The 9,780-nt window shown below is 45.4% G+C and overlaps 1 protein-coding gene across 3 annotated transcripts; it reads left to right on the top strand.

Moving 5' to 3' along the window:
* The first annotated feature begins 6 nt into the window (after positions 1-6).
* gmeb1 (glucocorticoid modulatory element binding protein 1) lies at positions 7-9,780 on the top strand. 3 transcript variants are annotated; one of them, XM_041234106.1, is made up of 10 exons: positions 7-208; positions 3,131-3,298; positions 3,692-3,750; positions 4,240-4,361; positions 4,789-4,892; positions 5,264-5,415; positions 5,897-6,043; positions 6,421-6,558; positions 7,078-7,200; positions 7,643-9,780. In XM_041234106.1, the coding sequence occupies exons 2-10, from the start codon at positions 3,177-3,179 to the stop codon at positions 8,479-8,481; spliced, it is 1,806 nt and encodes a 601-aa protein (XP_041090040.1). In that variant the 5' UTR covers positions 7-208; positions 3,131-3,176; the 3' UTR covers positions 8,482-9,780. The 3 variants fall into 3 exon arrangements, with proteins under 3 accessions (XP_041090040.1, XP_041090041.1, XP_041090042.1); XM_041234107.1 differs by lacking the exon at positions 7-208 and adding an exon at positions 417-2,028; XM_041234108.1 differs by lacking the exon at positions 7-208 and having other exon boundaries at positions 2,213-3,298; positions 5,915-6,043.

Raw genomic sequence — 9,780 nt, 5'->3', positions numbered from 1 at the left:
CAACGCCGCCGCGCTGTGTTAGAGTACGTGCTGCCGCACCGGGGGACGTCAGTCTGAGGGGGAGCCAGCGAGGGGAACAACGGAGGCACGCAGGCGGCCGGACAGACGGGCAACGCGCCGTGCGTTATATAGCTGCGATTGCAGACAGTGCTGGCGCACTTACAGCCGGGGAGTGCGCCTCCCTTGCCACATTACGCACAGTAGCACGGTATATGAAAACAATAAAGCATGCACGTTACTGCTGAAATGAGCTAGTGCACAATGGTGAGATCCGAGCAGGCTGAATGTGTGATAAACAACAGCGCCGCATTGACTGGGGGAGGGGGTATAGCACGTACACAAACTAGGGGTGCTGTATTTCGGCCGTCGGTCGCTTGTGTTTTATTACGAGTTGCAGGTGCTCGCTGTGTACCGCTGCCTGCTAGTACTGTTTCGCTGTATTTGTCATGCTAGTGCAGTGGTAAAGGCAGAAGGATTACTCTGCTTTTCAGACATTTATTACATGTATGTAGCAAGTAAGCCAATAAAAAGTATGGACTGTACTGGGCAATCGGACAATACAGTGTACAGTTCTGACTCACAATACATACTAAACCGCCAATTCATAACGTGCATTTCGTGCACAGGAGCCCTTTACAACAATTAGTGCTATATTGTTTTATCTTATAGGGAAACTATTACTAAAGTGTACAGCTAAACTTTTTGACTAGAAACACTACACGGGCCACCAAGTTACGAAGGCACGGGAAAAAATGGGTCTTGACTTAGTGCTATTTATAAACGCTGGAGATTCAGCTGCGCTTAAAGAACAACGGAATGTGGAATTTCAGAGTTATGTTAACCAGTGTACGCTTTTTTACATTCACCGGGTGTATTTATTTCTGTTTCAATTATCACAGTCTGGTGACTATATATAAATAAACTCAGCAGTTTAACGCCTCACGAGAACTTTGAGAAACGCTTCTTGGGGTGCAGCCATTAACCTAGCCGCCTGCAACACTCTGCTCCCAGTGGGTGTACGAAACGTCTCGTTTGCTCTGTGTGGTGTTTTTTATTGATGCATTCCATGCATTAGTGGGAGAGTGTTGCAGGCAGACTGGTTAACGGTTACGCTCTGGTGTTCCACACTTTCTTTAGAAGTGGAACGTTTCTGACAGCTGCACATTGAAGCTTCAAACTTAACAGTACCCAGGACGTTACAGAATTGGAAATGAAAAAAAAAAAAAAACACCTATATTGACCCTTAGCCTGCTTCAACACTAACTGAAAACATGGCACGCAGATACATTCAAAGTGTAGAACGATATTTCATGTTTTAAATAAAAAATAAATTCAAGTTTACTGTAATACGTGCTGCTTTCAGAAGCGGACATTTGTGTTCTTTATAACGAATGAAAGTACACAGCCTGTTATGAAATTAGTTTGTTAGCTACAACAACGTGTTATTTTTCAAACAATACAGAGCTTCTCTGTTCATCAGGTGACCTATCAACCAACCCTTATGGTACACCTCCACTGGAAAAACAGGAGTGCAGGCGTCGGTGCACAGCGAGGAGTAACTAGGAGAACGTGGGGAGACTAGCTCTGGAACCAGGAGAACGTGGGGAGACTAGCTCTGGAACCAGGAGAACGTGGGGAGACTAGCTCTGGAACCAGGAGAACGTGGGGAGACTAGCTCTGGAACCAGGAGAACGTGGGGAGACTAGCTCTGGAACCAGGAGAACGTGGGGGGACTAGCTCTGGAACCAGGAGAACGTGGGGAGACTAGCTCTGGAACCAGGAGAATGTGGGGGGACTAGCTCTGGAACCAGAAGAATGTGGGGAGACTAGCTCTGGAACCAGGAGAACATGGGGAGACTAGCTCTGGAACCAGGAGAACGTGGGAAAACTAGCTCTGGAACCAGAAGAACATGGGGAGACTAGCTTTGACTTTAATGGCAGTCAGTGCAGGTGTTATCCACTCAACACAGTGCCGCCCTGGTGGTCAGAACTGGAAGAAACATGCTAATCAAGTTTCTGGAGAGCCCTGTAAATAGAGCCCATATGCAACATATAAAACAAAATAACACAAACTAAAATGAAATGCAACATATAAAACAAAATAACACAAACTAAAACGAAATGCAACATATAAAATGAAAAAAAATTATAAAGCAAATAGAGAATTGCATTTTTAAATTGGGAGGTTTATACCAAAAAATACTTTAAATGAATACTTACTATCGTAGTTGTCAAGGAAACTGAAGTTCTGACTAGCACTTGCGCAAATGTATAATTTGGAGTGTAACATAGGCAAACTCATAGACAAGCGAGCTGACTGATGCTCAGAATCTGTTAGAGGAACGATTTGGCCCTAGTCTTCAGACTCGTAAGAACGGCGTCACTTGTAAAGACTGCTTTGATAAGGGAGTTCCAGAATCACACCCTGATCTAAAATCAAGTTCCCTATTAGATCCTTTGATAGTAAACACACCATGAAGTCATCTGCCCCAAAGGCACCCAGGACAGGCTGGAAGGCTGGAAAAGTATTTGTTAAGAAAATGTGTGAAATAGCCGGACAAAAAATTAGAAACACTTGCCACCTGTAGCACGCTTCTACACATTAATACACTTGTGTACAGGGTGACTCCTGTATATAGGAGATGTCATGTTAAGGTGGATTGTGTAAAAATATATTATAAGTTACAAAACCGAGAACTGTTCTCCCAAGCTGCCATTATACAGAAAGATTTATTTGCTTGCCACTTTGGTGTGGGCCCTTATAGCAGCTGGCCACAGTAAAAGTGCATAGTTTACCTCGTTTTTTACACATGTCTGTACTGTGCATTACCAAGCTTTACCATGTCTCTTGCCTGGTTTTATTTGTACATGCTTAATCACGCTTTAACAGTGATCCTCACAGACTGCATGTCACAGTGTTCCACTTGTTGTTTATGTAGCCTATAACAGCTGTTGCTAATAAACTAATCTGATGGGCTCTCTCGAATAGGGAGGACCGCGGACAGAGAGAATATGCCACACTTGACAATGTACTCACATAAGAATGCGGCGTAGGTAGTGATAGTAAAGCAGACCTCTTGTTTTCATGCTGAGGAGAGCTGACACTGTGTGCTGTGCCTCTGGTCCCCAGCTGTGCTGCAAGGTGAACCGTGTGGGTCGAGGCAGCGCTGGCAGGCATGGAGAACGCGTCAGTGACGATGTCCATGGGGGAGGTGGTAGTGGTGAAGGACGAGGAAGGGGACAGCACAGACGGCACCAAGACTCAGGTCATTCTGCAGCTCCAGCCCGTGCACCAGGGGTGAGGCTCATGCCTACTTCCACTCTCCATTTCATTTATTCAGCTCATGAAGTACTAGAGTCTAGGGAATAGTGTCTATTGTGGGATTCTTATTTCCTCCATGTGTATTGCATCCTATGCACTGTAGGCCTTCTTTAATATTTGCTTACATTTTTTTAAATGTTATCTTTAAACAAATTTAGTATGTTGCTTAGCAATGTTAAATTGTAGCTCCACCTGTAAATACAGAATATAATAATTTAAAAACATTGGCAGGGATCTGGTCTGAGTTACCAGAAGCCTTGTGATGTTAGCATAGCTAGCAGAGCTCATCAATCCCAATTAGTACCAGTTCATTTTCATATCCCATTACCATCAGTACAGAACCAGTTCCCATCCCTTTTCCCTCAACAGGATATGTGAAGATTCGGCCGAGACGGATGCTGCTGTTGTATCTGTAGAAACACACACAGGTGAGAAGAATGAGTGCTGGCAATACCTTTCTAATTTAGAGGTTGGTCTTTTTATGTCAGCGTTGTTAAGAATTAGACCATGTCTTCACACTGCTAGTCAGGAACCACATACATCAAAACCACATACTTTAAAACTGTATTTTTAAAGATGTGGCCCTTGTAGCAACCTGAGATACAGACAGGTTGATTATAAAAAGACTTAATGGTCTGTATCCTAAACCCTAAAACTTTTTAAGATGCTGTAGAAATAAAAACACAATTACTTTTGGTCTGTTTTTATCAATTATACCCTTCTGAGGATAATAACATCATTTATATCTTTCCCTGATCCAGTCTTTTTTAGGGGATTCAAACTTGCTAGAACAAGGCTTTTATATGGGGAAACACCGGCAGAATGAAAAAAGCAGCAGTATTTAGATCCACTGCTGTTCATTGCAGCCAGCCAGCTGTTTCCCACCTGTTCATTCTAAGCTGTGATTGTGTCTCCAGATGAGGTCTCTGTAGACGGGGAGGAGGTGGAGATTGGCTACCCCATCACCTGCGGGGAGAGCAAGGCTGTGCTTTTGTGGAAGAAGTTTGTCTGCCCCGGGATCAATGTGAAATGTGTGAAGGTGCGCTCTGCAGTTTCAGTAACGCTAATAAAAACTAGCGCAGGTTTAGGGTTATGTGATTTGAAATGGGGAAATAACACGTTTTGTTGGGGGACCCTTTCCTCCTTTTGCAAGCACAGTGTTTGCTACATTGTGCTGTCGGGTTTTGGATTGGCCTGAATCCAATAGAACCATAACATAATCCTGGTTTATCAGGTGCATTTCTCCTGCTAATAACAAGTTGGAGTAGAGAGTATTGAGAAGATGAACTTTATTGGTGCCACTATTGATTTTTTAAAAATGTTCCTTCTATGTAAGTAAGTGCAGTTTCTGCTCTAATGTGTTGATAATTACTCCAGAACTACTGTTAGAACACCTGAAAAAAGTATAATCTGTTCTATAACAACCCCCACTTTTCTGCTCATATTGCGCTTTCTTGTCTCTCCAGTATAATGATCAGCTGATTAGCCCCAAGCAGTTTGTCCACTTGGCTGGAAAGGCTACACTGAAAGACTGGAAGAGAGCCATTCGACTGGAAGGGATCATGCTGAGGTAAGACACTGGGGCAGAGGGGAGTCGTCACAGAAAGGACCTCCTTCCCAGTTCCTTCAATCACAAGGGCATACTGCCTTTCTCTCAGAACCTCCGCTCCAACCACTGGGCATGCTGCCTCCCACCCCGTCCCTGAGCTTCATCCACTGTGCATGCTGCCTCTCACCCAGTCTCAGCTCTAACCACAAGGCCACACTGCCTCCCAGAACCTCAGCTCTAACAATTAGGCCGTACTGCCTCCCAGTTCTACCCACTAGGCCATACAGCTTCCAAGCTGGTCAGCTCAAACCACTAAGCAACGATGCCTGTCGCCCTCAGTTAAACATTTTCGCTGAATGAAATCTGAAATGTTTTGTTTCCTCTGGTTTCAGGAAGATGATGGACTCGGGGCAGATTGACTTCTACCAGCACGAGCATGTGTGCACCAACACCTGCCGCAGCACTAAGTTTGACCTCCTGATCAATAACACACGCTTCCCATTGCAGATGACCAGCATGGTACAGACTCCCACCTCTCCTCAAGGTGAGACGAGAGGCTCGGGCTGGCCAGATCAGAGCAAACAACATTCCAAACACGCTCCGTGTGCATTGAAGGATTCATCCTGTAAAGTAATTGTAGCTTAGAAAATAATTCCATCAATCTTTTTGCATTGCCATTAGCTGCAAACATGATTTCTGATAGGTTAAAGGAAGCTCTCAGTTTCTGTCAATAGTCAGTAGGTCAATAAGGGAAGCCGCTGATTGGCTATTGAAAGAAAAGAAGCCAGTGAAGGGGTGGTGACTAATTCACACTGTGGGTGAAATTATCTTATGAAACTTTGCATGGCTCCAAACAGTATCGTGGTAAAGGCGATGACCTCTATACAAACTAAAAAGTGTAATTGAAACTGTAATACAGTAATCCGTCACATATCTGCCCACTCTGGTACTGTAGAATGGGGTGATCTGTTAAGTTGTGGAACCTGCTGGTTCCAGCCCCGTGCTCAGTGTTACTGTCGCGTTAGCCATCTCTCTGTATATAGGAAACGGGGGCCAGATCACCGTGTCGGAGGAGAGCCAGGAGGAGGGCATGGACTGGAACCCAGGCATGACCAGCGGCATCCCTACCAGCACCGAGCAGGAGGCCAAGAAAGACACCGACGACATCTCGGGTTGGTTCACACTCTCCTGTTACTGATCTCTCGGTAGGGTCCTAGACGATAGCAGCCGGCAGGATAATGCAAACACTCAAGAGAGAAATGTAATGCATTCATCCATTTTGTTGTTAAAGGTAATATGACACCACTATTTCCTCACTGTGCAGCCCATAGAAACTACATCTAGTTCATGTAACACAGCATCTAAAAATACCCTACAGATAGAATGGTAAAAATGGAAACTGTTTGCTGTTACGCTAATAGGTAAGAAAATGGCAAGCCAAATTGCCCAGGTATTGACCTGGAGAAATCAGATTTCCAATTGGTCTTGGTCTGTAGCAACAACATATGTTATTGCTAACGAGGATCAATATCTTTTTCTCTTGAACTAGAGGAGACTCTGAGTTTCTGGAAAGGCATCGCGGACGTGGGTCTGATGGGGGAAGTCGTCACGAACATCCGCACGGAGCTGCTGGCACTGCTGAGGGGCGTTCAGCAGAGGAGTGGGCAGGCTGCCCTGCAGGAGCCAGGTACCCACTCTGCTCGAGTCCTGGGAGCAGACATCCGCACTCGCTACAGGGCCTGGGTTTATTGCACTGTGTCGGTACACTGCTGCTTGGAGACCTTCAAGCGTGGGTCATTGGCTGGGGGCCCACTGGGAGCATTGGCCTGTCCACTCGGACAGGGTTAGGAAGGAATATCAGATAGGTCTACTTCTGTTGCACTTCAGCGGCCACTACTGGTCATGCACTGGTGGAGACTAGACAGGTTTCTCGTCATGGCAAAATTTGTTGCTTAAGCTGGTTGGATCATGGCAGTAGTAGAGGTGGCTAATTGAACTTCAGTCCTTCCCACTGGCACTGGACTGCAGCAATGAGGCAACATTCAAAACGGTCATTTGAAATCGGGTAGAAATGAATCAATCAGCCTCCTTTGCAAGGTGTTGCTGTGGGTGCCGATGTTGCAGTTTGGCATACAGAGAAAAAGGGATGCTGTCCCTGTGTAGCGAGAATCTAGAGTTGATATGTGTGAACTATATGCTGTTGCAGATGCGGCTGTGCTGAATAACCTGGCTCAGATGTTTGGGCTGCTGGACACGGTGAAGAGAGCTTTGGATAATCGGAGGAGCCAGACGGACCAGAGCCAGGAGCAGATTCACAGCACTCTCGCAGGCAAGTGGCAGGGGCGGGGGCTTTACTACCTGAGTGATCGACTGAGGAAAGGGAAAGTGCAGAAACTTAAGGGAACTATTCATTTCCGAAATCAAGGTTTCAGTGGTATTTTAACTATCAAATTGAATGTTTGCCGTCAACATTACAGAAATCCATTTTCGCATGTAAAATTGAAGAACAGCAATCCACTCAATGTCGTTGTGCATTAGCAGTAAATGGATAACACTTGGGATTTCACTGCACTTATTGCTTATTCAAATGCTTTGTCTGTTTTTGAAGAAGTGCTTTTTCAGGGATATCAAAATATTTTAACTAGCGGCTAGATTAGCAAAACATTTCATAGCAGCATTTTAAATGGGGAAATCATGAATGCATTAATTATCACCAGTTTGTTCCCCATTTAGAAAGGGTGTTTTTAAATCGTGTGCTCGTTATATTTCAGACCTGGCGCGTCAGCTGGAGGAACAGAAGAAGCAGACTCGGGACTGGCGAGTTCAATCCCAGCCCGTCCAAAACCTGATGCTCATGTCCCTGGGCACGCCCAGCAAGCCACCCCCAAAACGACCACGCCTGCATAGACCAGCTTCTACCACCAGCACCCCTCTGCAGCAGACACAGGGGCAGCAGTTCACAGTCCTCTCCCCCATCACCATCTCCTCCATGGGACAGCCTTTCACGATGGGCGGGCTGCCAGTCCACACGCTGGCACAGCAGTCCAGTCCCATCACTTTACACACCCTCCCTGCCGGCTCGCAGTTCTTCACGCGCTACACCACAGCCACAGTGGTGCCGGGGAACCAGGGCAAAGGCCTGCCTCAGGAGACCATAGCTTTCCACCCATCCGCCAGTCTGACGCTGCTCAGTACGACCGCGGTTCAGGACCCAAGCCAGCTGGTGAGCCCAGTGGAACTGGTGGAGGTGGAGCAGGAGCAGACAGCCCAGGAGGAGGAGGAGGGGCTGGTGGAGGGAGGGGGTGAGGTGGTGCTGCAGGAGGAAGAGCAGGTGATCGGGGAGGAGGAGGAGATGCAGACGCAGACCCACACAGTCATCGAGATCGACCCGGACTCCCCAGATCACATCCACCACCCCACAGTAATGAATATTGAGCTGGAGGAGGGGACGGAGGTGGAAGACAGAGTGGAGGTACAGGGAGAGCTGGAGGTGGGAGAGGCCACAGTTCATATGGAGCACCAGGAGCAGCTGCACGATGTCCAGATTGTGGTCATCGAAGAGGAGGCATCAGAGGATCACGAAGCAAAGGACACAAATGAAGGACAGTGAGGAAGGTGGCTACTAAATTAAGAGACCCTGCATGGGATTGGATGAGGAGTCTAATTCTCCGTACTGGATTATGGATGTGTTGACAGGAGTAAAGTTGCACTGGAGTGGAGGGAGGAGAGGGTAGGTCTGTACCCTCTTGGTTAGTCCCACCACAAATGTGGGTATAAATGGGACATTTCCAGGGGAAAAAGAAGTTTTTTAATACGCCTACATTTTTTTTTTAAACGTATAAAATATTTTTTTATCTTACTGATCAGTCTAATGGGCGTGCCATACCAGCGATCAAAGATAACATTTTGGAAGACTTTCTATAAATAAAAAGCAGAAAATAAATTGTGCTCTACAGCCAGAGGAAGACTGCTGTCTAAAGTAACGAAATGCTTATACTTGGAAGAAATATAGCCAAAATCTCCTTTGCTGTAAATATAGAATTACTCACCTGTAGATATTTGAAGCCCATGTTTGGATGGACAGCTGTGGGTTGTGCATTGGTTTATTCGATTTCAGAAAGCAGTGGTATCGCTTTTTATTTTAAAGAAGAAAAGCCAGCTTGCAACTTCTTTGCTTTTAGAACTGTTCCATTGTGGGGGCAGGTAGAGGGAAGAGGGGGCTTTGATGTCCAGACAGCGATCTTATATTGGGGAAAGTGTTTACAATATACAGCAAGAATTGTTGCAATTCCACAGACTAAAACGACTTCAAGAAACAGGTTCACAGTCAGAATGGTCATGAAGCCTTCTCAATGCAAGATGTCCAATGAAACCTTGGTCAAAAGTGAAAAAGACATCTAAAAGGGGGTCAATGAATCCATATAACTATCACTATTCATGCGCAAGGACATGTGCTTCCAAGCAACCTTGAAGATGGAAAGTTTGTTTGCAAAATGTCTTATTCTATTTAAACCTTTGTTTAGGAATTTTACAACCAAATAACATAAACAATATTGTTGCACAGCAAATTTTGTAATGTAACATACCCTGTATATCATACGTGTGACTGAGCGCTCCCTTAAATGTGGACCTGAAGTAGAATGCCCTGTCAAAAACAGTATACTACATAGAATACTATTTCCCAAGTGCACTCCATATCTTGTGTAAAACACAACACCCACGTACGGAGGTGTGCAAATGCATTAGAACACCCCATTGCTTCTGTTTGTTGTGCATGTGAAATCAAACCACTGTAACCGAAAATCTTGGAAACTTTTCAAAGTAGACAAAATAATTGATGACTTTAATAAGCCACACACTTGCAATTAATTTAGAAGAGCAAGAGAAAAGGCACACAGACACAAACGGT

This window comes from Polyodon spathula, chromosome 32 (genome assembly GCF_017654505.1).
Source record: "Polyodon spathula isolate WHYD16114869_AA chromosome 32, ASM1765450v1, whole genome shotgun sequence".
Lineage (NCBI taxonomy): Eukaryota > Metazoa > Chordata > Actinopteri > Acipenseriformes > Polyodontidae > Polyodon > Polyodon spathula.
Note: the sequence above shows the minus strand (reverse complement) of the source record. Positions and strands in the feature narration are given on the sequence as shown.